General features: G+C 39.8%; 2 protein-coding genes across 2 annotated transcripts in view; one reads left to right on the top strand and one right to left on the bottom strand.

The window, feature by feature from the left end:
• Positions 1–5,167: 5,167 nt before the first annotated feature.
• GYG2 (glycogenin 2) lies at positions 5,168–14,792 on the top strand. The gene is made up of 7 exons (XM_010001168.1): positions 5,168–5,303; positions 7,026–7,200; positions 7,841–8,003; positions 8,573–8,699; positions 9,606–9,828; positions 10,936–11,076; positions 14,579–14,792. The coding sequence occupies exons 1-7, from the start codon at positions 5,299–5,301 to the stop codon at positions 14,738–14,740; spliced, it is 996 nt and encodes a 331-aa protein (XP_009999470.1). The 5' UTR covers positions 5,168–5,298; the 3' UTR covers positions 14,741–14,792.
• Positions 14,793–21,593: 6,801 nt separating this feature from the next.
• Positions 21,594–27,018, bottom strand: part of LOC104391837 (arylsulfatase D-like) — a 19,802-nt gene continuing 14,377 nt past the window's right edge. The window contains exon 11 of the mRNA XM_010001183.1: positions 21,594–21,986. Within this exon, the coding sequence (XP_009999485.1) occupies positions 21,616–21,986 (371 nt within the window). The 3' untranslated portion in view covers positions 21,594–21,615. The remainder of the gene's footprint in view (positions 21,987–27,018) is intronic.

Below are 27,018 nucleotides of genomic sequence, written 5' to 3'. Positions count from 1 at the left end.
GGACGGGTGGGTCCTTTCCCGGTGGATCTGCAGGCTGAGAGAGAGGTGCGTGGGCTCCCGCAGCCCCGGGCAGGTTCGGAGGAACCTTTCTGATGTTTCCTCCTACCTAGCAGGGCAGCCGTTTGTTCCCAGTTATCCTGGAAGCCGTGAGGGGCCGGCTTAGGGCCAGCGCAGGGGGTGGGTGCAGGTGCTGCCACGTTTGCTGAGTGGGGCGCGTCCCTCCCTCTCCTTCAGGCGTCCGGCCAGTTTGGGTTCAGGTGCCTGGCACCTCAGTGCGGGAAGGGGGGGCTGCGGGTCACAGCATTAGAGGATCCTGGGTTTTGCTTTGCTTTTGGAAGGACGGTGGAGAGACTGGCGACACCTGAACTGTCAGCTGCTCCGTGCGGGTTGCTTAAGCAACTAGTGCTAATTTTTTTTTTTTTCAAACTGGTGTGTTACTGTTTTGGGACCAGCTTTGGGTTCTGTGTTATGCTTGTTTGCACAATATAATATTGCTGCATTTGAATTTTCACAATTATAATTTACTGTCGGTTGAGTAATAAAACTGCGGGGTCTTGAAGCAGAATGTAACTGTTCTTAACCAAAAGATACACAGTAAAAGCTACACTCAATGAGACTTCCCCTTTCTGTAGCCCCCGAGGTAACAGTTGTAATCCTGCCTACTAAAAGTCGGTGTTGTTTTAATAAAGGGTAAGAGAGAATCTGGTTTTGGGTCAGGCAGACCTTAGTTAGACCAAGAGAAGTATTGTATGCCATGGAGTGTCAATTTATATGCCATTATAGAAAGGCTTGTTGTAATGCTGTTGGTTGTGCTGTCTTTATCAGTAATGTTAATGTTACTGCTATAGGACCCAGACCAAAGAAGCACGGGAATCAAAATGGCCCCTGTCATTTGTTTCCTTGGGCATGAGCTGCTTCTGCTGAAAACTTTGCATATTAATTTCTGATGGTGGGCTGACATAGGTTATTGTCTGGCATCATGCTTCATTTTACCTCCATATGCCAAAATACTTCTGGAGTGCTTTTAAGGTGTCTGCTGGGGCTGAGCTTCCTGTGCCAAGTGCTTCTGATACTAGGTTTTACTAGGTCAGAGAAGTGAGAAGGCCTGTAGCTTTCTTTATCTTTGCAGGAGTCTAGTGCACTCCCTGCCTAGGGGTAGGATGCAGAGGGACCTACGTGAAGGAGGGAGAGTAACACAGTTGTTGTTGGAAAAAGTGATGTGAATTGGGGAGGTGTTAAGTCATTGCTGAGAGGGATTGGAGAAGGGTGCTTTGGACTCGTGGGCACAGGTCCAGGCTGCAGCTCGCTCGTCCTGCAGATTGTATCTGAAGTAGAAGGGGGAGGTGACAAAAGAACAACAGATGGTACTAGTGAGGAGTTTAAGAAAGCAATGATACAACTGCAGTTCATATGAATGGCAGGACATAGTGGAGACCTAACCAGCCTCTCAGAGTTTTAACATATGGGCCTCTGGTCTCCTATTGTAATTTTGGAGTAGTCAGCTTGGCAAATTTGATTTGTTATTCTAGTAGCCACAGCTGGAGCACATTTGTCCTTTCTCTGTCTACCAGAAGAAAAACTGAAATAGGTTTAAAAATGGACTGTGGAAAAAAAATAAAAATCTGGCCTAGTTAAACTTGTCTTGAAGTTGTCAGGTGCATGTGGTTCATTCAGTGCCTGTTATTATGAGACACTCCTGATTATCAGAGGGCACTTTGTATTCATTCACTCTTTTTTTTTTTTTTTTCCCTTTGAAAATCAAGTGCACACCCCCTTGTCTGCTTCCTGGTTTGGATTCAAATCGAGATTTTTAGCTGCCCCAGAACTAGTTTTCAGCCTGTTGAATTTGGCCTCTGGCTGTATTGTCAGAGGAACTTCTGCTATGAGTAAGTAGCATATGAAGCTGGTGATCTTGGCTAAAAACTGCAACAGGTTTCCACATAAAATCACTCTGATTGTAGTGAATTTTGCTGTCTCTTCTGTGTTGTTACCTGTAGCTGCAGAGTGGGCTTTAAAATAATCTACCAAAGTTATTAGCTTGAAAATCCTTGGTTTGTTCTGAGAAACTATCATTAGGTGTTAAAACTGAGGAGCCATTGCTGACAATGATTTCTGAATTTGCATCTTCATGTACTGTGTGGTAATTCAGGCAAGAGAAATGAGTAGATGAAAAAAAAATACAATATGGTTTTAATGTAATTCTTATAATATGCTTTCTTTCCTCATAATTCAGTGAAAGTCAGTGGTATTAGCCATAGGGTTCCAAAGCTTGAAAACAATTTGCTTGAAAACACTGCTCACACTAGGTGTTTTCCATGAAAAATCGTATTGTTGTTCAGCACAATGAACCAAAAGTTATGTATAGAGCTGCACCTGACACTTAAAAAAAGTCAGTTTCAATGAATTTTAAACACCTACACTTTTGGCCTTCAAACTTTTTAAAGGTTAAATCTTCTTCAGCTTAAAATCAGTAGATGAAACCCTGTGTGCATTAGATTTAATGCAGCATTGCCCTTGGTTTCTGTTAAATGAGAGTTTTCAGGCAAAGTGTTTACTTTCATATGTTTATATGAAAATCTGATTCTTAGTTTCCAGTTTTAAAAATGAAACATTTACCTATAGGGACAGTGTTCCACAGAGCTTTCTATATGAGGCAAGTCAAGTAACACTTCTCCCTTGAAAACAGGGAAAGAAAAATTAATTATAGAATCTTGATTTTTTTACAACTCCCGTGGATCTTTAATGGGTTAGTGATCCCTCTGTAAGATTTTAAAATGCCTATGACGTGCTTCTGTCTTTGCACCAGCAATATGTTAATGTTGCACAGTTTTAGTCAATTACCTATTTAATTATCTCAGTGATGACTCACTCTATTAAGAAGGCCAAAATACGTATCCCACAGTGTATTCTCAAAAGAGACAATGGCTTTATTATCTGTGCAGGGTATTAGCAAGAGTTTCTTAGAAGATGTATGTCTTTGGCATTTTGCTTCCTTGTGGTTCTGGCTACAGCTTTAGCCTGGGAGGTACAGGGCATGAAAGCATATGTAGGATGTGGTAATTTGCCATACCAACTTGCTGAGTTATTGCATGAGTGGCTTGTGTATTTTTAGATGTATTAATTATATGAAGATTCAGCTTATGTAGCTGAAAGAATTTTCAGAAACAGTCAGAAGATTATGTTTTAAGTTTTGTGGTTGTTATTGAATCTCCCACTCCTTTCACAGTTTGCTTTTTTTATTAACCTACCTCCCACATTCCTCTCAGTAGTTGTTTTATTACCTTTTTTTTTGGCTAAAGATGCCTGTTGTGTAGCACAAAAGTGCTTTTATTTGCTGACTGTTTGTGGCTTTTTCAAATAACTTTATGGCTAAAGTAGTCTTCCATGGTTGTTTTTTTGTTGTTGTTGTCTTGGTTTGATTATTTTTTTATATTATTTTTTATAATGTATGCTTATATTTATCCATTTAACCTTTTGGAAAATTGAAGTAGGAACAGTTCACTTGCACATCTGTCTTTTTAACCACTCCATGGAAGCAACTCCTTATTCACTGTTTTCTGGAACACGTGTCACTCGCTTCAGCTCTTATGATAATGGAAGATTTGAAATCTCCTTTCTTCATTTGGTTCTTCTGGAAATTGTGATTACAAATGTTATTGACTTTCCTTATCTGAGAGATTTTAAGTTTTAATTTTGGATGGATGGTTCAGGTTTTTTGGGCCAAATTTAACACTACTGGGATTCTCCTGAGGTGCAGGGATCTGTTGCAGTGTCAGCAAGCATAAGGTGTATGTGCTTGATTTGAACTTAGGTCTGGCTGGAGAAGAGTGGGAGGCAGGGCAAAAAGTGGGGAAGATGACAGCACACCAGTGGGTCTGTGCTTTGCTCTGGATTTGGAGGATATGAAAATTGAGAATACTTTTACCTGAGTGCTTGTCAGTGGCACCACGAGTTCAAAACTCTAACCTGGTTATCATTCAATTTGGCAGCCTCTGGCTGAGGGAGCCGTGAGGTCATTTGTTGGGTTCTCTGCATCTGGTTTGGTGAGATTCTTTCCCAGTGTCTCTTCCAGAGCCTGGAAACTGTACAACAGGATGTTTTTGTTGTTATTGTTTGGTGGTTTTAATTTATTTAACATAATTGCTTGTCCCTTAAGATGGTGGTATTAAACAAGTAGTTCAACACAAGTGCTTATTGAAGCTCTGTAGACCACAGTGGAATTCCTCATCTCTGGGACCCACTCATCTCGTTTTGGTAATTTTGCAGCCTAGAAAGCTGAGGTGTTACTTCTGCTGCTTACTTCTGAGGCTGCTGTTCACCTTGCTGACTTGTAGCTTCTGGCTCTCCCTCGGAGAACCCTGGTAGCAGTGGTTCTGTCACAGGGCAGAGCTGAAAAACCAGCTCCTGGAGATACTGCCACAGGCCTGGTATCTCTACAAAATACATTATGTCTGCTATTGTGTAGACATGCAGCTTGGTTTCTCTTCTGTTGTAACTTTTTTTCCCCCTAGTGTTTCTTGAAAATGAGAAACATTCCTCATTGTCTTGGAGTTACCTGAGGTAGGGATCCTTAGCTTCTGGGAGATGTACCAGTCCCAGTAGCAATTTCTCTGCGTTTGTTCAGCCAGCACCAGTTACTCCCATTCAAGAAGGACAGATCAAAGAATGCCTGTTAGGTTGGTTCAGTGAGGTCATGGAAAAACAGACACTTTTGGCTAGTACTTAATATCCTGGTTTTTTTCCTTAGCTTTTGGTGCTGTATAAACCAGGAGCATTTTCCTTATTGGTTATATTATACTATATTAGTTACATGTAAAATGTAAACATTTATATATTGGCCTTTCTGTTTGACATTATGTTTAGGCAATAAAGCTTGGGGAATTATTTGTTCAAGGCTCCTCCAGAAACTTTGTATCTGCTATTATGTAAATCAAACAAACAGAGAGCAACAAATCCAGAAACATACACTCTGCAAACCTCTGAATTTCCTGTTGAGTTGTGCCTTCTGGGGGAGTTTGGGGAAGAGAAGAGCTTATCACAGGAGCTACAGGTTGTTATAAGCTGCAGCCTGTGGATTGGCTGAAGGAAGGGGATTGTTGGAACCTGACAAAAGAGCTTATGTTAGAGCTGTAAAGTAACTCTTCTGAATGCTTTCTCACAGTAACAGACCAGGCCTTTGTGACCCTTGCTACCAATGATGTGTACTGTCAAGGTGCTTTGGTTCTTGGACAGTCGTTGAGGAACCATACAACATCTAGAAAACTGGCAGTACTAATTACACCAGAGGTTTCCAGTGGGATGAGGTAAGGATTGGTGTGTTTTTGGAGGCTGATAATGTGCAAGAATAAACACCAGCATGACATATTTTAATAGACTTCCCGTGGATTTCACAATAATATGTCTAGAAGTTCCCCCTTGGCTAGCAGTTTCTGAGAGGAGCCCCAAATAACATCCATTATGAGATTGTAAGCTCAGTAAGAATGGACTTGCAGAAGTACATCTTGTGGCTGGAAGTTGTCTTAAGCACATAACTGGGAACATAAGTTGAAAGTCTGGGAACTAAGGGTTTAGTGTCTTGCTTTTGTGCTGAAATAAAGGCAGTCCTGCTTTTTTTCCCCCAAGTGTTTTTCTTTTAGAAAGAGCACGATACATAACTGGCTGTCACATCAGAGCTCTCAGAAAAATTCAGGGGCTCAGTTTCAGATGACTAATAATCTTAAAATATTAATGCATGGCTATCTGGATGAATTTATTTATTTATTTATTTTAAGTGATAATCTGTTTCCAGTTCAGGTTTTGATTCTACAGCCACTACAGAATTGCATGAACAGAAATCTCATTCGATCTATTGAACTCAAGGCCTGTTGTTTGGAGGATTGTGTTGCTTGTTAAAAGGAACATGACATTCCATAATGACTTAAACTCTTAGTTCTGATATGGCTTAGGAAGAGTGCAAACTCCTGTTTTCTGTATGCCATGTGAAAACATTGGCAATACACCTGGCTCAAGAAACATTTTCCTATTTTTCTGTGATTAGGTGTACAGAAATCTGTTTTATCATGTTTTTTTTAAAGTATGAATTTTGTCAGAACACTGTAAGGGAATACTGTATACATTTGACACATGGATGAATACTAAGTTCATCAGTTTTTTTTCATCCCCATTTAGTGAGGAAAAATACCTTTATATATTTTTTTTATTAAAGAATAGCATTTTTTTTTTAAAAGTACATCACTGAAACATGCTTCTAAAAATCTCTACCTACTCTTATGTCTTTCTCAGTTAACTTTTGTCTCCTGAAGATGAGTTGAGCAAAATCTAATTATTTTAAAGTCTAGGTAATCAGCACAGGCTTTTCTTTTTCTGTTTGTATGACATCCAGAACTTTTTAATTAATAGGATAATATAAATAAATAAGCTGTGTTTAAAAGACTTTTTTCTTGTCTCTTGAAGAAAAACTGCATACTTTAGTATCACCTGTAAAATTCCCATTAAAGATATGCATAGAAAAAAGATATTTTCCTAAAAGTCTCATGTGAGACTATTTGTGGAAGTGAGCAATCATGCATTGCCTGTTTTAAAAGGTGCAGTTTTGAAGCTGTGTTTACTTGGGCACAATAGGTGCAAATGACTGTGCTGACAGTACGTGCCACATCCTGTACAATGCACAGGGAGCACAGCATGGTGCTGTTCTTCAGAGACAATTATGCAGGATGAAAGCTGCTTTAATTTATCTTGGTGTTTCCATAGGAGATTAAGTAACTAAAATAAGGATTGGTTTCTCCTCCATACAGCACCTGTTGCTTTGGAGATGTGCTGGCCTTGTAGTGGAAGAGGCAATGGTTTATGGCTTGACAGCTGCCACTTCAGGAGGTTGTTTACAAGGACTTTTGACTTCTCATTCTAACCAATCAATCTAGCCTTTGATGTTGTCATAAAAATGTTGTGCTGTGTGTCATGCCAGAAGTGAACTCTGATGAACTTCACTAAATTCCCTTCTTTTTCTTCACTGCTGGCTCTGGAAGGTCTGTTCTCCGCAGCGTGTTTGATGAAGTAACTGAGGTGGATGTGCTTGACAGTGCTGACTCAGTCCATTTGGCTCTGATGCAGAGGCCAGAACTGGGTGTAACCTTCACTAAGCTTCACTGTTGGACTCTTACTCAGTATAGCAAATGTGTCTTCATGGATGCAGACACTTTGGTGAGTAGATCAGGAGACGTGGAAAAGTTTGTGTCTGTCTTAAAGAGCTCCTCTGAGTGTGGGATGCCTCTTCATCAGGCAGCCTGCTGGCCACTGAAGTGACCAGATTTGCCAGTGGTCACAAGGTTGCAGGAGCTCCAGCTGGTATGTTTTGGCAGTGCTCACAGTTTTGCTGGCTGCAAAGAAATAAAATAAATTCTGGTTTGAGAGTAGCCTCAGGACTGTCCTCAAAAGAGATCACAAGCACACATGGCCTTCTGACAGATGTTTAAAGTAGTTCCCGGTCATATACTTTCATTTGGACTTACCTGGTATGGAAGGCAGGCCAATTTTAAAATGGAAGTATGCTATGTTTTAATATTTCAAGGGACCCTCTGGAAGGTCTCTGAGGATCATGAAGTAATTTGCCAGAGTTTGTACTTTTATCAGAGAAATCACAGAGAACCACAATTAATGTTACTTTATTATATTAAAAATAAAGGTTCTAACCCCAAGCTTTTTTTGCAGAGCTACTGCTTTTATGCTCTGAAAGCGCTATCCTTGGCCAAACTAGCAATTTACTCCTGTTTTGGCTACTCCTATTCTAGAAGGATATTTGCTCTAACAATTTTTCTTTTTTTCTTTTCCTACTGTCTCTAAGGTGCTTTGCAATGTCGATGAATTGTTTGATCGAGAGGAGTTTTCAGCAGCTCCTGATTCTGGCTGGCCTGACTGCTTTAACAGTGGTGTATTTGTGTTCCGACCTTCTTTGAAAACTTACAACCTCCTGCTCCAGTTTGCTGCTGAACATGGCAGCTTTGATGGTAAGGGGCAAAGCATAAGGGATTAAGTGCAAGACATGAGATTTCTTCTCAGTAAACTGTTTCTTCTGTAGCATCCATGCTACCTGGCAGACTGGAGGAAGGCAGGAGCACTCTGGACTTTATGTAATTGCATCCCCACAAAAATCTAAGGTGCAGACCTTTGCCCCTTGAGCTGTAATTAAGACCCATTGACTTACTGGGAACTGTGCTTCCCAGAAAAGTGCAATGAAGGGACATTATGTCTGAGTCTTGCTCAGTAAGTTTTAATTTTGCTGTCTGGTTTAGGAGAGAGAAATACAGCTGATCTTCAGTCTTCTGCTCTGAGGGAGACCAAACCCCTTTCCTACTCCTTTCTTCACATATTACACTAGGACTCCATTTACACTGAACTTGCATCGGAGTGGATCAGGTATTACTCACTTGTATCTGCTCGTGTGGCCATAATGTCAAGTCCAAGTTGCAAGTCCCATGAACACGCCAGTCTCACTCCCATCCTTGGACGTGAAATGTTGATGTAAATGTGAGTGTATGTGTAATTATGGTCATAATATTTTCTATATATTCTTTAGGAGGTGATCAAGGCTTGTTGAATAGCTTCTTCAGCAGCTGGGCAACCGCAGATATTGGCAAACATTTGCCCTTCCTCTATAACTTAAGCAGCAGTGCTGTATACACCTACGTTCCTGCTTTCAATCAGTAAGTAGTAACACTTCTGACCAACTGTAAACCTCTGTAATTTGTTCACAAGCATTCTAGTATGAGAGAGAATAATAATGGCATATTCTGTTGATTATAAATTATGTTAGTTACAAATGATGTTATGTAAAAGACGTGCAGTAGAAGTGTAAATGCAATATGAAAAACAGAGTCCCAACTGTCTTACATGTTGTTTCAGAGGAGCTTTTCTCATGTTTGAAAATATGTAGATTATTTTAGCATTAGATTTTGGCAACTTTACTTTGAAAGTTTGTCTTCTTTTCCAGTCCCTTCTATAAGAAACCGTTGGAAGCCTTTTATTGATTGATTGATTGATTGATTGATTGATTGTTAACAATTTATTAGGTTCTTCCATTAAACAAAATTTGTGGTAGTAATTGTATGACTTCAGACAATGCAATCAGAGTAACTTTTCTGGCAGACAGCAAGTTGGATTTAGAGTTTCATGAATTACTGTTCCAGTTGCACAAAACACTGGAAAGTGAACTTAGGTTGATTTATTAGTTGGCCATTTGAATATGGGATCGGTAATGGCCAATTTTATTGATTCAGTCTTTGAATGATACTTGTTTTTGAAGAGAATATGCAGGAGGAATGAAAATAGTACTGCATAAGCTTGTCATTTTTCTTCATGAACTTTTCTACTAGAATCAGCAGATGGAAGCAAATAGCAATACAACCTTTTGTTTTCTGTGTGCCAAACAGAATACCTTAAACTAATAAGACAGAAAAAATATTAATATATATACTCATACTGAATGTGTTGCTGTTGCAACATATGGAAATTACCTCACCAGTGAGAGTAAGAATGTTTCTTTACCAGTTTATGTAGGCTGAAAACCCCCAAATATTTAATATATGTGCCTGTATGTTTAATCTCTACAGTTTTGGTAGAGATGCCAAAGTTGTTCACTTCTTGGGAGCAACAAAGCCCTGGAACTACAAATACAACCTTCAAACAAAGAGAGTTATGCAGGATGGCACCACCTCTGGATCTTTCAATCAGCTGCCATTTCTTGCCCTTTGGTGGAATATATACAGTGCCAGTATATTGCCTTTGTTAGGAAAACTTCAAAAGATGGAAGAACCAGAATCTGAGGAATACAAGGTAATTAATATGGAGCTCATGGGAGCAGGCTGGAATCACAAGAAAAATTCTGAAAATTATGTGTTTGCTAGCAGAAGGAATTGCGTGGGAAAAATTAGTATCTGTTGATTTGCAGTAGCAGGGATTGCTTCTGGAAGTATCTAAACTAGCATTTTAGGAAGGATTTTTAATACTATTGGCTTTTCAAAGGTCTCTCCCAGCCCCCTTCTTAATTGAGGAAGCGTTTGTATGGGGATGTGTATGTATAAATTCTGCAAATTACAATACCAAGTGTGATATGAATTAGCCAGAGAAGGTGATAACCTGGCTATGAAACAAACGTTTGACTTTTTGAGGCCTAGTTGATGTAGGCCATCAAACTAGCCCTTGAACTGTAGTAAAATTTACCTTTTCAGAACTGCATTGTAACTTGTTTTCTGAGGGTCATAACAAATAAGTCAGATTTGGCAAGGCATCACACTTAGGCTGTTATATACAGTGCTTAGATGTCATCAATCATTTACTCAGCGCTTTATACCTTTCTTTTTCCTTCAAAGGAAGTGCAGCAATGTATGGTTTCCCTGAATACAATGATTTCTCAGAGACCAGCAGCATAAAATAATGAGTAGAAGTATGATTTTTGATTTTGTATCCAGATGTGACAATTTAGATCACTCTTATGCATATGTAACTATGAATTTTTTTAGATATTAGATTATTACCATCATTGAACTAATTGCATAAGATCAGCTGGACAATTGCCATCAGAGCCCCAGAAAGGGATTTAATTTGTTAACCTCATGGTGAATTGGAAAGTGGAATCGGGTAGTTTTTTTTATCTCATACTTCAATATGCTTTCATTTTTAGGAAAATGTGAAGTAAAGAAATATTTCAGTTATAGTAACATGAAGGTAGAAATACCTGTTAGACTTACCTCTTGATGATGCTGGCCTACTCACAAGTGCAGTAATCTAAATTGCAACATGCCCTGAATCTGGGACCACAACATTTTTTAATTCATTAACTTATTCCTTTTATATATACCTTAAGGAAGGGAAACTGTTATAAATAAGATAAATTTCCTGCTAAATTGTATTTCAGTGGTGAAATGTTCTTGTTTTTGTTAGCACACTTTCAATGGAGTTGAAATTACACTGAAAAAGGTCAGTCCTTCTGTGGCCAATTCGCTGCAAATGCCTGTGCTTCCAGAACAGACATATGAAATATATCCCACAGTGTGTTCACCCGAGGAACTCACTTCTAAAGTTGTAAGTATGTTTTACATTACTATATGCAGTCACAAAGTGAAATGATATGCTAAAATGAGATTTTAAAATTACCCTTCTGATATGGGAGATTGTATCTTATTCAGTTTAGCTGCAGCTACTGAATTTTTTCACTAGCATCAGAAATAGTCTAAATAGTATTTATTTTCTTTAATCTTTAGTCAAGTATGCATTTTGTCTCTGGAGATTGAAACAGTTTGCATTTAATTTTACAAAGAAACAACTTATTGGAAGTTGTTAAGTACTTAATAAAAAGGAATATAAAAATATCTGTTACCAATGTTATGTTTTGAATAGTAATACTGTGAATTAATATATTTAAAACAAAAATTCTTTCAATCACTCTTCTGTAGATTCCTCCCCCCAGAACTGTTGACTTGAAAACTGTTTCTTAAATTCTTGTCATTTGGTCAACAAGGAGTTTCTTTTAAGAATCCACTGATGAACATCTCAGGGGTCCTGGGTCTTTTGTCACTCTTCTTGTATCTCGGTGTTTGCATTTAGGAGTTTCTGTTGCTCTGACTCCCCTTATTTTGTGCAGGAATTAAGCTGGACATAGCAGCACAGTGTTTCTGCAAGTGTAAGTCATTGCATACTGTTTGATAAGCCATGCTCCAGCATAGTGTAACTGGGAGGAAAGAATTTTCTAATGTCATCTGCTGTTTTAACTTGTGGACTGATCTAGTAAGATGAAGACTGTTTTTATTAAGTGCAGTGCTCCATCCCTTAATGATACAGTTGCTCTGTATTAAAACCATAGTCTTCCTTCCTTCCTTCCTTTTCCACCCTGAGTGTGAAGGGGCTGAAGGAAAACTGCAGATCTTCCAGCTCTATGACTTCAGAATGGTTTATTTGCAAAGGATGTGTTATCTTGTATGCCTCATACATCTGACTCATTTGGAAATACTCAGAACAAATATAGGCACATTTTCAAGATATTTGTGTGTGGTAAAAAAATCATAAGGTTCACTTAAAGTAGTGTCATTAAAATTAAAATCACTTTTATCTTTTAATTACAAGGATTGATTTATCAGAAGATCATATTCATTAGAAATTAATAGTTTTATTATGTCCTTGCTTAGGAAAACCATCATTCTGCTTAGCTTCAGTAGTCTTGTGGGATTGTTTTGGTTTTGGCAGAAAAGACTTCAGTATGGGGTCTGTCCACCAATTTACATTTTGATACCTGGCAAAAGCAAATATTTTGGATAGTATGTTTTGAACAATCGATTTTACCTCTATTTTGGAATTAATTTTTGTGTTCTTATTCTATACATATAGAAAGCTCCTGAGTTGTACAGCATTATCCTAAAATGTGATTTTTGTCTTGTTGACATTTGGCCTTGTGAATGGTAGGCATCTACTGTAAGGAAGCTTTCCAGGCTGTTTCTGTAGTCACTGAAGAATGACAACCACTCTTGAACTTATTTTAGGATGAGAAAAATTGCCCTCTGGAGGTACATTATCCTAGATTGATTATAGTAGGAGCTTAGATTCAGTGCCATTTTGATAGCTGAAGTGAGGTGAGATGAATTTTGGCTTTGGTGGTGATGTGTTTTGGTCCTTTCCCTCTCATCCACCACCGTCCTCTACCCCAAGAATGAAGTCAATTTGTATTGCACGAATTTTCATTATAAGGAAACTATGAAAAATATGTGTTCCTAATAAAACCTCAGTGGCTGTATTTTAGCAACCTGTATGTGAAGTTGGACAAAGTGATTCTAACGTCCATCTCTCTGAGCCTGACAGACCTTCAGAACAACTTGTATTTGATCCTGCGTTTCAGGAAACCTCAGAACTGGTACATGTAGCTTTTTGCATTGTACACCTGTTGATCACTGCATGCATGTCTTTGGTGCCAACATAATTTTGGGAAATCTCAACTAATTATGATGCAGTGTGCAAATAATATTTTTTTTAATCTTTTAGCTGTGTAATTCCTTAACTGCTTCCAATACTAGTTTTGTCTTAAAACCTTCTAGTTTTAAATGTATATTTTCTTGTGGTAGTTCCCAAGTGATAAATGCATGATGTTAATTTTAGCTCTGTGATACTAATACAAGCCAAGCTGTTTGGTTTATTAATTTGTTGTTCTGTTTTGCCCTTTTTGTATTTTGTTATTTTTTTTTCATCTGCTGAACTGTTGTTTCCAGGCAGGTGGAAAATGAATGCACATTGAGTCAGGCATGGAGCCTAAGCTTCTAGGTTTTCCTTGTGATTCTGAACTGCATTTATCTGTGGGCAGTGTGATAGCAGTGCCAGACTTAGCATTGATGGGGGTGACAGGGTTTCAGGGAGTTGTATCTTTGAAGGTTAGCAGCACAGCCATTTTCTTAGTGAGGCCTTTTTATGATTGTGAAGCACTACAGTGAAATACTTTCAGACTGAGAAACAAAATTGTCGGTGAAATTGTAGCTCCTGTGCAGACAAGGGTTTTGGGCCCTAGCTAAAATTCTTCATTTCTAAAAAAACATGATAAAAAAACTTCTCCTCAGGGTATTTATTAATGTTTTAAGTCATGTACAGAGTTGGGGGTACATAGGGAAGGATGCAGTTGCCTAAGCATATACTATTATGTGGCTGTTTGAATTATCTTACCTGCAGGTACAGGTCTTGCACGAGTCCTGTGCTGTATCTGCCCCAAATCAGCAGATATAATGGATACTCTAGGGCATTTAAGCAGTTTAAGCTACTGATTACTGCCCATTAAGTTCTATTCTGAAATATTTTTTATATTGAATTTGTGAGGGCTTTACTGGAAGGCTGTTCTAGTTGATTGAAATTTTGTTTATAACGTGAGATGAGTTGCTTGCCTTAGAGCCTCATGAAGTAGTGCTGAAAGCAGGTTTTACCTTGATTAGTCTTTGTTATATTTAATCTTTATTGCTGGTTATAATTGTGGGTATGTTCCAGTTGACACTAATAATACATCTTCCATTTGTGCACTTATGAACCACGTTTCAAAGTTCTGGACCATCGTTCAAAATGAACTAGTTATTGGTATAATTAATGGAGTTAAGCTTTTGAATTAACTTATGTGGTTAATGTGACTCATATCTGGTAATTAATACTGATCTCACTGGAAATCAGATAAAAAGAAAGACCAAAAATTCTAGGAACTTCGGTTCAAGTGAAAGCCTGTTGAAAAATTAGCACAGATACAGGTTACACTTTATTATTAGATACTCTGTGCTAACCAGGCCATATTTGTGATATTCTTATTGTATCATTGCTGAATATGCCAAAGTGAGTTAAGACAAGTAAAATCAATATCTGGGATGTTCAAAGATGCAATGACAAGTCATGTAAACATGGGAGAAAAAGATCCACATTACCAAAAGAAGAATGAATGCTTGGATACTGTTTTATGGTTTTAATTGGGACTGCACAAAGCAGAAGTTTGACATTTAAGGTTTAACTTCACAGCACTGAAATGAAAACAACCAAATGACTTGTTTTCTCACTGTTGTGTTTCTTCCCACAGAATGAGGTCGTACATTTTGTTTCAGAGCTGTCTATTCACTTCAAACCAGAAGAACGAAGTCCTGAAGATGAACGGAGAAAATGGGAGGAGGGACGTATGGACTATATGGGGAAAGATGCTTTTGAACATATCAAAAAGAAACTGGATGCATTTTTGCATTAAGATGAAGTGTACTGTAATGGCCATCATGATCTGTGTTTCTTCTATAAATGCAGTCCTTGAGTCCTTGGCTATCTCCGTAGTTTGTTTGAAACCAAAGTTAAAGAGGGAGATAAGTATCCTCATATATTTTGGAGGAAGATTAACAGATACGGGCTCTTACAACTGTTAAATGTGCCTCATCTTTATTATTATATGTGTCTCATCTTCATTTTTCTCCCATAGTGCCTTCTGAAGTACAATGAATGATACCCTCTGAATGAAGCTTGTATTTATAGCTCTTCCCTGCTCCTCCCTTTAGCATTCTGCAGAAACATTAGTGAGCTGGAAGTTGAGATTATTTCAAAAGTACTTTTAGAAGATGCTATAAAACTAGAAAGTTCTCTGTTTTGTAAGCATTATTGCTAATATAATTGAACAGTTTCTGAAGAATATAAAACTGTACCAAACAATGTGAACACATGCTTCATGGAGCTGTACTTTTTACAGTAACTACTAGATCTTACAGGAACTACTAGATCTTACTGGGCATGTTGATTAGATTAGGGGAGAAAAAATAATGATATTAAATCAGTAACTGAAAGGTTTTTAAATGGTCATATGAATGTGGCAAAAGGAGCTGTCATGGAATACATTTGAAAGTGCTAATATGTAAAATGGTACTGTGTGTGTATTATGCAACGTTTTGCAAAGAACTGTAGTACATTAATGTCATGGAAATAAAATGGAAATGGAAACGACATACGAAGTCATATGCTTAACAGATAATGCAGAGTTACAGGTTGTTTATGTCGTGCCAGAAAGTATTATTTGTGATCAATTGATTTCTTTAATATGTTTTTTTTTAATTTTGTTAAATTGCTTTGGAGACATTAGCACTACCTGCTGAGCAGAATTAAAAGTTGTGAGTTATAGTTATTTCTATAGACATACATAATTATAAGCTTTAGGATCTCTTGAATTAACAGTAGTGGATTTATAGTATTTAATGGAAACGTATAGATGCAGTTAAAAACCCTGCCTGAGTTTTTGCATACAGTTAAAAAATGTGGAATTGGTTATGAGTAATGCACTGTCATAGTGGATTGTCACACAGTACTGTTGTCACCAGGGCATGAGAAAGGAGAATCTGGTGAGTGAATTCAGAATTTGCAAGGGCTGTGCTTTGGGCAGCATTCTTTGCTCTTACTGATACAATTTTGAAATCTTGGGGCCACAAGCACATCTTGAGTGTGTTACAGGCTGTGTGTTGCCATGAACCACAAGGTGAAGTTTGCTAAGTGCTTGGAAAAAAAAACGTAACCAGCCTTCACCTAGAGTTTCTTCCACATGACAGTGTGGTATAGCCCTTAGTATTTCTGGAGGACAGAAACTTAAGAAATGTTGGCTTTTTGGCAGCACCATAAACAAGACATATTTTCATTTTGGCAATTTGGAAGACACTGTAGAATGTATGTAATGTAAGGGAATATAAAGGGAAAAAGAGGCATGGTAAAATGAGAACCACTGAACATCTTTTACCAGCTTGTCTGTGTGTGTGTGATTGAGAGTTTTGTCAGTATTGTTTAATCCTTAGTGAACTGAGAAGCAGCTGTAAAGATTTTGAGAGGCCAGACTCTGAACTATTGCTGTGTGGCAGACCCTGTATTTTAAGAGGACAGCTTGTGTTTAAAACAAAACATGCTGATTCTTCTTCTGTCATGTGCTTAGAGTTATTAACAACTTGACTTAGAGGGTAATTATTTTTTTTGCCACACGACAATTTTATTGGGTGCCCTTCACGTATAAACAGGAGATAATGTGGGTGTGCCACAAGGAAAATTCTTGAAAATTTTAGACATGTGGGATAATGCACTTTCCTAGCCCACAGGAAAAGGAGATTGTTGTTCTTGAAATACCACTTTACTTATTGCCTAGTGTCTTGTGAGGACCTTTCCAACTTGGTTGTTCATGGGAAATAAGTTCTTTCTTTGTCTCTCTAGCTCAGTCAGCTCCCACAAGTTGTTTGGTAAGGCTGGTATTTGAAAAAATGCTTAGTTATTTTCTTACCTTGCTTTTTCTGAATGGGGGGGCTGGGTTAGCAGCAGGTGGCTTTATACGTTTGCACACCTACTTGTTCAACAGAAACAAGTCTGCAGCATGCCTATTTCTTCCTTAATGGGTCTGATTCTGTTTTAATGATCTAAACTATTTTGACTCATATGACTTTGAAAATAACATAAAATGGGCCCGTCCTCTGCTGTAACATTTCTAATATGCTTACCCTTGTATAAAGGTATTTAGGGCAGTCTATGGAAAAAATATTTTATATACTTGATTGCTTCCCCCCTGTTTTCATAATTTGGGGATTTTATTTCTGTAGTTTGGGGTTTTTTAATCAGCCTTATACCTGAGATAAAATTCTTAGTCCGCAAAACTACGTGTCAGTTAATACTAGTCACTAAATAGTCTGCATTTTCAGTCTATTGGTTGCAAAAGGCTTCAGCTGAAATTCTCTTAATCTTCAGTTGTCTGGCTTATAAGTAATAGTTTCCTCAGTGCTGAGAATGAAAAGGAGTAACACTCACATTGCATCCTGGTATAAACTTTCAACTTGTAAAAAAACATACCATAATCATAGCAAAGGTAGTTAAAAAATATTACAGTGATATTTAATTTAAGTAAGTAAAGCGATATTTCAAGAAAAATGTCTTTTTTCTGTGGTCTAGGAAAGTGCAATAAGCAAACTTTTTTTTGAAATTTACTCCTCCTTTTTGGCCATTTATGTAAATGTTCCTAAAATAGGCTGAAGAATTTCAAGCTGGGTAAACTTTGAGCTCAAATTGCTTTTGTCAGTTTATCTGTTACACAATTATTTTGCATCCTCAATGATGGGTTCTTTTGATCCATGTGCTGGCATTCCCTTGGGCCGCAGCAGAGAACAAAGTCACATGTCTGGTATTTAAACATGGTGAAGTGAGGTCTCTTAAAAGGTTATTTTCTCACTACTGTGAGACTCAACAATTACTTTGTTGAGTCAGTCTAATGCAGGAATTCCAACTGTCATTTAATAATGACCAAACTATTTAGATGCAAATCAGCTTCATACAACATGAATGTCAAATATTTATACAGTTCAGTCACTGCTCTTTCATTAAAAAAAACTTTATTTGTTACAGAGTAACGCTTCCCTCTCTATGGTGTCTGTATTTAACCATGGACAGGCACATTCTCCTATGCTTAACATTGGCTTGAAGGTTTGCCAGTTTTCTCAGGTTTTCCAAGCAGGCCATTTAATGTAGTGCTTGCTCCCTTCTACAGAGGGGGAGATCATGAGGAAAGAAAGGAAAAAGTGTGTGATTTATCTTCTTACATATTTTGCAAAAGACCATTATAGATTATTTTTCAATCAAACCTAGGTAACTGACTAACGAGTTTATTTCTTTCAGTGTTATTTAAATGTAAGCAGGTTTCTTTGAGAGCTTTTTACCTGTTCATGCAATTTATGAGGAAGTCTGGAGGAGGACAACTCTTACGTGTGATGTTGGGTTCACCTGCTTTCTGGGGAACATACATTTTGTAGATCAAAAAAATAGCTTGTGCAGAGCTTGCCTGTTCTGGTTAGAGTCTATACAAGTGAAGAGCTCAAAAAACACTCCATGACTTGGATCTGCAAGAAACAGGCAAAATAATTTACCTCCTTCCCCTGCTTACCACTTCCTCCTCAAAATTTACACCTTTAACACACATTGCCTTTGGACAGTGAAAGGAATGTAGGACTTAAAATAGCTTTCCCTTCTTCCTCTCCTGCCGTTTTTTGACATGATAATGTGCATGGTGTTCAGTGATTTCCCATTGCTTTGTTTGCCTTCTCACCTGTGGGTTGCCTCTGTGTGCACTGTCTGCCCTGTTCCTCCCTCTCTGTGCAGGGAGAGCCCATTTCTCTGTGCCTGGCTGAGGTCTTTGACAGGTACTTGACAAAAAGCCAGTTCTGCATTGTCAGACCTGTTTTACCCACCTCCTGCCTGAAAGCCCCCCTGGCTTTCCACAGGCACCAGCCAAGATAAAATTCCCTGTGTTTGGATGTCAGGAAGGTAGGTGTGAGTCTCTAGTGTCTGACTCTATGGCAGTTGAGCAAATTTACCTTTCAGAAGAGTGAGGCGTTGCAAAAATCACAGAATCATATCGTAGAATGGAACTAGATAGTTCCAACTCTCCTGCCATGGGCAGGGACACCTGCCACTAGCCCGGGTTGCTCACAGCCCCATCCAACCTGGCCTTGAACGCTTCCAAGGAGAGGGCAACCACAACCTCCCTGGGCAACCTGTTCCAGTCTCACCAGTCTCCTAGTGAAGAATTTCCTCCTAATGTCTAATCTATCCCATCTTCCAATTGAAAGCTGTTACTACATGCCCTTGTAAATGTCTAATGTGTACTTTTAGAGGGAGTGTTTTTTTCCTTGTGAGGTGAAGGGCAAGCTTGCATGGTGGACATGGTATGAGGCAATCAAAATGCACTCTACTCAAGTTGCTAGCTCTTGGCATGCCTTTAAACTTGAGTTGAAAGCGTTAATACAGTGCTTTAAATTCAGGGATTTTGCTGAGGTACTGGGTTTCCCAGTCTGTCAACAGGAGCTTGGACCTGTGCTTACATGCTGTGTGGGTGCTTGAACATCTTCCCATCCCCTGGTAAACGCTGATCATGGCCTTGTCTGTGACAGGGCATGTTCTTGTGTATAAATGAGTTGCGGGGTGAGGAGGGAAGTGAGATGAACTGAGAAGAAGTTTATCCTCATACATAACTTACAATGTAGATGTAACTGAACTGACTGGCTTGACTCCAGAGAGCAGTTTTTGACTTTGCTCTCCACTGAGCAATAAGATTTCTCTTCCATCTCTGAATTGGCCAAACTGGCTTTAAAATGCATGGTCTTTTATGTTCTTTTCTTTCTGCATGAATCCAGTAAACTGCCACTGCAGGGATTTCAATCCCTGTCTGCCACGGGAAAATGCCAAATCTTCTGACAAGTTCTTAGCAATGCTGATGTGAATTTAAATATTATCAAACAGTGTTTATCAAAAATACATGTGTTATCAATACATGTATTTTCAGATATGTCTGTCAAGTCTGACACTGACGTGTTCCATCAGTTCATTGTCAGGTTAGTCCTTTGATTTTTGTGGAATAATTGCCACATAACTTGCTTGGTGACCTTTAAGAGGAAAGGTAAACTAGTAAATAACCTGAAGAAATGCTGGGTCAGCTTTTTGTAAAGACGTGTGTTTGATGCTGCATCATGGTCATGACCTGTGCTGTTTGGAGCAAAATGGGGTGACACACCCCATTGGAAGTGTAAGTCAGGAGTATGCTTGAAAACACTGCAAGAGGTGCATGTCGTCCAGGCACGCACAGTCTTTTTTCCTGAGGCTGGTGAAAGAGCTGTGAACCGCTTTTGGAGCCCGAGAGCAGAGCACTGCTCTGGGATTATCAGCTCCTTGGGCCTTCTTATCTCCTCCTGTTTCTAAAAGGCAAAAAATGACACAGAGACAGCCTTGGTACTGAACAGAGCTGCAGCTAGCTTTGAGGGAACAATCACCTGAAGCACCTGCTGTGCTGCTTCTACTGTCCCTTGTTACTTTTAAAACCTTAGTGATCTTTAGCGATGTGGTAGGAGTGAATATACAGTGTTCAGGAAGGCTTAGAAATGTGAGTCTCTGGCACATAATCTACTTTTTTGGAAGCAGAAAATGCAGGAATCTCTGCTTAAAAACTGGATTTCACGCAGAAACCCTACAAGAGCATGGTTAGGATTATTTATTGAGACGTGAATTTGTTGAACCTGAGAGCTGCAGGAGAGGATTAAGTATTTTAATTCCCTCCCTTTTCTTAATGACTGTACAGAGTGCTGACCCTTGTTTGGCTTGGAGAAGCTGACCTGTACGCTGAAGTGATTAGTGTGTGCTGTGAATTTTTTAACACCTTTTACCGCAAACAAACTGCTGTCTCACAAGAGGAAGTGTGTTTTTCATGGGGCGTGTTAGCACTCTTACAAAGTCAGGAGTGATCTCGAGTGGGACATGCAGCTTATGAATTGCTCTGGCAGATCGTGACATTTAGGACCTATCTTGTCAAGGCAGCTGGGTGGTGATTTTCATCGCTGTTGCAGGGCAGATGACTTTAACAACATGGAAAGTGTATGTATGTCAGTAGAAGTGATTTCACATTTCAGAATAGCTAGACACTTAGCTGCTGAACTTGAGATGATAACTTTAGCTATCTAATTTTAAAAACATACTTGCCAGTTCATTTTTTCCTAGGAATTCTTACATGGTAGAGAAATGAATGTACAGGAGGCAAAAATTTGCTGTAAATTAGTGTTTATTTCTTAGAGGCCAATGTGTTTTACTATGTTTCCAACTTAAATATACAGTTGTGCTTTTAAATGCAGGACAGTTTTATTTGTTGTGGGTTTTTTTTTTCCATTAAAAAGATAAGGCCTGAACAGAGATGCCCTCTTGGGCTCAGTCCTTTTGCCTTAGGTGTATTACCCATACAAACACCTACAATTAAAGTTTGCTCTCTCATCATTCATAATTTAGCTGAATCAAAAATCAGTAAGAAAAGAAATATTGTTTTATTTGAGTATTTGATCCAGAATTATGCACTTGAGGGATAGATTTTACAAGTGAGCCAGAAGTGGAATATGTTTGGAATAGGATTTTTAACTTATTTTCTACAGGCTTACTGAATTTTTGTGGGTAAGAGGTTGAATAAAAAGCATCAATAATGTCCCATTCAGTTATTCCAGTGTAATTTGACCCATGTTTCTGTATGACTGTAGTCATGTGAAAGTGTAAACTACTATCTTTTTTTAAGCTAACTGTACTTTGATTTTGGTATTAAACTATGCTATCTGCTGTGTTGTTTTCTTCATTACACCAACAGAATGGAAATGTGCCACAGCATGGCTGCAGCCATGGCTTCCATATATTGTTGTAAGGAGACAGCTGCTGTGGGACCGGAGTCAGCGTCCTGCGATGCTCTTCTACAGCTTCTCCTATTCTCCTCATTACAGTATTGAACAATGGCTCAGTGTCAGCTGATAGAGGATTTGCCTCAGAAGGATCTTGGGAGAGATCAAACAGCAGTGGAGGGTCGTGATGGGTTACACCGTCCCCAAAACATGGGCAAATTCCTCTTCCAAAACAGGCCCCAGAGGCTTCTGGTTGGAATACTGGAGTAGCATAATGAGCTTTCCAGACGGTGCCACCTGTCACAGAAGAAGCACATTTGAACAGTTTTATGGCATTGGGAATCTGAGGAGGTTCCTGAAAGGTTGGTTCACGTTTTGTTACCTGCTCTGTTGTTCCTTGGGCTTGTCATATACAGGTGAGAGCCTATTTTGGGAGCTAGCAGGGATTCAGAATGGGTTTTGTGGCTCACGAGTACACCCGGGCTCTGGGTACATGCAGGGGCCACACACAGTATATGGATGGTTAGGTCTAATATTTTGGGTGCAGAGGGGAATTCTCTTGTCACTTCTTTGTGTCTCTTTACAACATGTATATGCCGCTTTGTGTGTGTGTGTGTGTGTGGTGGAAACTGAAACTGGAGAATGTAGCCCCCAGTTTCTGGGTGCAGGTATTGGTAGGTGGTTCTTCTGTTGGCTCTACCTCTGAGTGAGGAAGACCACCTGGGCAGAAGCCAGTCACGGCACATTTCCATGCTCGCTTTCCAGCACACTTTCAAACAGGATGATAATTGCAGACCATGAAAACAGTGTAAAATATGCAGCATAGTTTTTTTCATAGTTAACATGACCAAGGCAACTACTTTGCAGCTTCAGAGCTTGTTCTTCATTAAGCTCTTGCACTGACCACTGGGTAACTGCAGGTCTAACTGGTAATGAAGAAACGACAAATGTCTAGGACTAAATCTGAATGCAGTTCAACAGTTATGCTTTTCCTCCCTTCTCACTCCTTCTTTCCCCTCTATTCCTCACCCTGCATTTAAAAAGCACTCTGTTGAACTTGGAGGCAAGGATGTGCTCAGCAACAAGATGGCAATTAGACACTATGTTTGAAAAAGGGAGAGGAGAAGAAAAGGGACATACAGCACTTGGAGCCACTTCTGGAATGCATTGAGTACAAATAGCTGACAACTGCATTGTCCCTACATGGCATTTTCTTTTTGGTTCAATGGAATCAGCTGAACTTTCCTTCCTTCGATTGTCCCCAGAGCTGGGACTGGGAGTCTGCAGCTTTATTCTTCTATCTTTGTCATGTCACTACTGCTAGAACATATTTTGTTAAAAAAAATAAGATTCAAAACTTCTTAAGCAGTGAGGGGAAAAAATAACAGGGTCAGATAATCTTTTAGCTTAAAATCTCCAGCTGCTGGCTGATTGGCTGGCTGACTGTGCACCTATTTATTTCCATCCCACAGTTTCCTCATCCTGCTAAGTTATGTTTTTCCATTTCAGTGAGGGATGATTCTCAATGGCTTTGAAGTGTTTTGGCATAATACATTAAGAAATATTACAGATTTTAGATGTTTCCATTTCTGAAATTGTGAGATAAAGGAGGTAGAAGGTGGATTTCTTAAAGGAAACTGTCTTAAAGGAAACTTCCTGGTGGCTTACTAAGGACAGGTCTTAGCTCTGTTTGGGTGTGTGCTTTGCTACTGGTAGGAATGTGCTCCATGTCCTCCTACTTTTCCCTGTCTTGTGTCAAAAAGACCATTTGTTTCATGACAAAAATGCAGGGGTCTTCTGTCATATCGGGGTTCGCCCAGCATGGGATTTGGGTCCCAATCTGTTGGTCAGGTAGCGTATATACTTGTTAGAAGGAGTTAAGTAAGTACTCTCTGGGCCACAAGCATTTAGCAGGTGGTAGACAGGGTGCTATCGTGATATTGCTAAAATGACCATTTAATAGATAAATACAAGATGGACAGGTAGACTTCCCTTGCTATATGTAGGAACTTAAGTGATCAGTGTTCAGAAAAAAACAAACTAGGTAGTCAATCTTTTCTATAAATAGTTGAGCTGAATTCTTCATAGCTTATACACTGCATGGCAATTTGGAATAACAAGTGTAGAGTGTCTCAGGAGAATTGTTCAGATTCTGCTGAATTTTTAACATTTACTTTTCACAGCTGCAAATAATTACTGGTGTTGCAGAGTGGGAGAGAGCCAGGTCCTTTTTCATTCATTTGGCAGGATACAGTGAGGCTGATTTTAATTAACCTGTGCTGGTGAGTTGAGTAGACAGGTGCATTACAGAATGACAAAAGAAAAAAGACAAATGAAAAAAAACACAACACCAAAAAAAGGTGGTAGAAATCAGTGCTGTTGGAAGCAGCAGGGATTTCAGTCATCTCTGAGAGGCAAAGAGAGATATGCAATTTGCTACTGAAGAGGCTCTGACAGAATTTGAAGGATGTGTGTGAATTTTAGAGCAATGTGTTAATATAATATGTCCAAGGAAGAGGGAACCTGCTTCTTCAATCCAAATATCTCTCAAACCCATCTGGTAACAATCAATTTAACGAGCAGAAAGAAATGGCCTGTGACTAATAAGCCTTATTGTGTTGTGGTAGAGGAAAGGGCTCTTTAACATACAGACAAAGGATTCTTTTGGCTTCAGTGAAGGGCTTAATTGATGAGTCCTGCCTGAGTGACATCAAGGCACAGTGGTTTCATACCTAGCTTGTCCAACAGATAGAAAAACAGACAATAAATATGTAATATGAACGTGATACACTTGTAAATGAGCTAAAACAGGCTCTAAAAAGCCTTGTCAGACCGGGCAGAAGTAAGGACATTTGGAGCAAACAGTCAGAATTTCAGGATTGGCTGAAAGCTGAGCCACATGGTAACACTAGGTGAACCAGTCTTTCATATGCAGAACATCCTGTTTGCAACCCTCTTGCCATAAGCAGTTGTGGTTCAATGGGAAAAAGGCATGCACAGGAGATCGGGTTGTGCATGTGGCTTCATAGGAACACAGAACACACCTTGCACCTGCATATTGTATCTGTGTTTGTTACAGGCATTGGGGCCTATTAGAAACTGAGCTGTAGAGCAGAACAATTATTGGTGGTTTGACATCCATGTTGTGGGCAAACTCTTGTCTGGTCCCATCTATACAGCATCTTTTACTGATGAGTTCAGATTAGGTATGATCCTACAGCCTGTTTTACCATTTAGTTTCATAAAGTAATGATGTCCAAGACCATTCCACAAGGCAAGCAAAGGCACAGTGAGTGGGTACACTCAGGAGGGGTTTGCTTCAAATGCACGTGTCTGATCTGAGCTGAAATTGTGATATGGACAAAGCTGACATAGCCTAGGAAAACAAGAGCTGAAAACTTGGGAAGGAAACCAGCAGTCCTTTCACCTAAAATGCAGTTCATACTCATCCCTTGATTTAGCCTTTCACTGGTGAAGTGCAGCATGGTCCTTCCAGCGGGAATTTTTCTCCAGGAGTCTCTGCAGTTAGACAAAGCTTTCTCTGCTCGGAGAAATTATGTATTAAAGAGAAACGAAGAGAGATCTCTCAGAATAGCGATGGCTGTAGAGGCACAGGAGATTTCACTTTCTGACTGCTGTTCTGCTTTATATAATGGGAACACGCTGGGTGTGACCAAGCCTGGAGCTACCGGCAGTGCTGAGGTAGGACGAGCTCAGCACCTGCCTGCACTGGGTGACCTGGGGTGTCCCGCATCTCCAGCGGCAGCGCTAAGAGCCGGGCGGGCGCTGCCCCCTGGCGGCCGCTCCCCGTCCCTGCAGGCCCCGCCGCACCCCGGCCCCGGGGGGAGCGGATGGGAATCCCACCGCCCCTGCTGCTTCTCTACCGCGGGCACGGGAACGTGCTTCATCACAAAGAGACTGTGACAGCAACAGGGGAGCGGGGTCTTGCAGAAATCACAGAATCGTGTCATAGAATAAGAGAATGGGACCTTAAAGATCATTTCGTTCCAACCCCCCTGCACGGGCAGGGACACCTCTGACTCAATCAGGTCTATCCAAGCCCCATCCAACCTGCCCTTGAACACTTCCAGGGATGGGGCATCCACAGCTTCCCTGGGCAACCTGTCCCACTGTCTCACCACCCTCACACCACAAAATTTCTTCTCTCCCCTCTTCCACTTTTAATCCACTACCTCTTGTTCTCTTACTACAAGCCCTTGTAAACAGTCCCTCTCCAGCTCTCCTCTAGGCCCCTTCGGGTACTGGAAGGTCTCCCCAGAGCCTTCTCCAGGCTGAGCAACCCCAGCTTTCTCAGCCCATCTTCAAAGGAGAGGTGCTGCAGCCCTCTGAATGCCCCAGCACTTGTAACTGTTGTCTAATTGCAGGCTTGCAAGTCCTCTGTTGTTATTCTCTCAGTTCACAAATAGGGAAGGTAAAACAAAACTTAAATGGGCTCATTCGTGTTTCCAAAGGATAGGAAAAGGAGTAGGGATAGTGCTTACTTGGTTTCTGCATTTCTACAGCTGTGCAGAATGAAAAAAAAGAAAACCTAAGTATGGTATCCCCATGAATTTTTCAGTACTGTCATATTGTCACTTACTGTGTCCAGAAGGTGCAGTTCAACTCAGCTAACATTACTGTGAGGGTAATTTTTATACCTGATAGAGTCAGTCTCAGCTCCCTTTTTAGTCAGTGGAGAGAAACAGGTGTCATTGACCTGGGTTGGATGTGCTGATCAGAAGGAGGTGGATCACATCCTGTAAACATCTGCATCAGTGACTATAAAGCAAAAACCTCAGATCCAGGCACCTGCATTAGGTTGCATGCCATCCTCTGTTCTGAGCAGGAGTGAGGAGACAGCTACCAGTCACTGGCCTGGTCTCTCCTGCACTCTAATGGAGGGTGGCATCAGCAAATACTGAGTGGCTATTGAAAGCCCAGGAGAGCCTTAGAGCTGCAGCGATCGTGTTTAATGCCACGGGTGAGAAAAGGAAACAAAAAAGATAGGGCTATTGAATTCAAACTGCTGCTTAAGCTAAAGCACATACATGCAGGCAGTTTCTTCAGCCTTGCACTAAAGCTGATCCTGAATTCTTTCCCAGCAAAAGTGACAGAAGCACTAAAACAGCAGGGAGGTTCTTGAGGCTGCAGTAGCCAGGGAGTGAAACCCAACACATGGCAGGCAAGGCAGGACAGCTAACAGGGAAGCCTTCCTGCACCTTGCAGAACTGAGAGCTGGAGGTAATAAACTTAGTCCAGATATGTATGTTTTTATATGTGATACTCAGTTGGAACCTAGAGATCACTGCATCCCCTTTTATCAGCAGGA

Source organism: Chaetura pelagica, unplaced genomic scaffold (genome assembly GCF_000747805.2).
Source record: "Chaetura pelagica isolate M959 unplaced genomic scaffold, ChaPel_1.0 scaffold266, whole genome shotgun sequence".
Taxonomy (NCBI): domain Eukaryota; kingdom Metazoa; phylum Chordata; class Aves; order Apodiformes; family Apodidae; genus Chaetura; species Chaetura pelagica.
Note: the sequence above shows the minus strand (reverse complement) of the source record. Positions and strands in the feature narration are given on the sequence as shown.

Excerpts from the sequence above, each read along its gene's own strand:
- GYG2 (XM_010001168.1), top strand. Across the intron at positions 7,201-7,840 it reads TCATGGATGCAGACACTTTG|GTGCTTTGCAATGTCGATGA; the intron begins GTGAGTAGATCA and ends ACTGTCTCTAAG. Across the intron at positions 9,829-10,935 it reads CAGAATCTGAGGAATACAAG|CACACTTTCAATGGAGTTGA; the intron begins GTAATTAATATG and ends TGTTTTTGTTAG.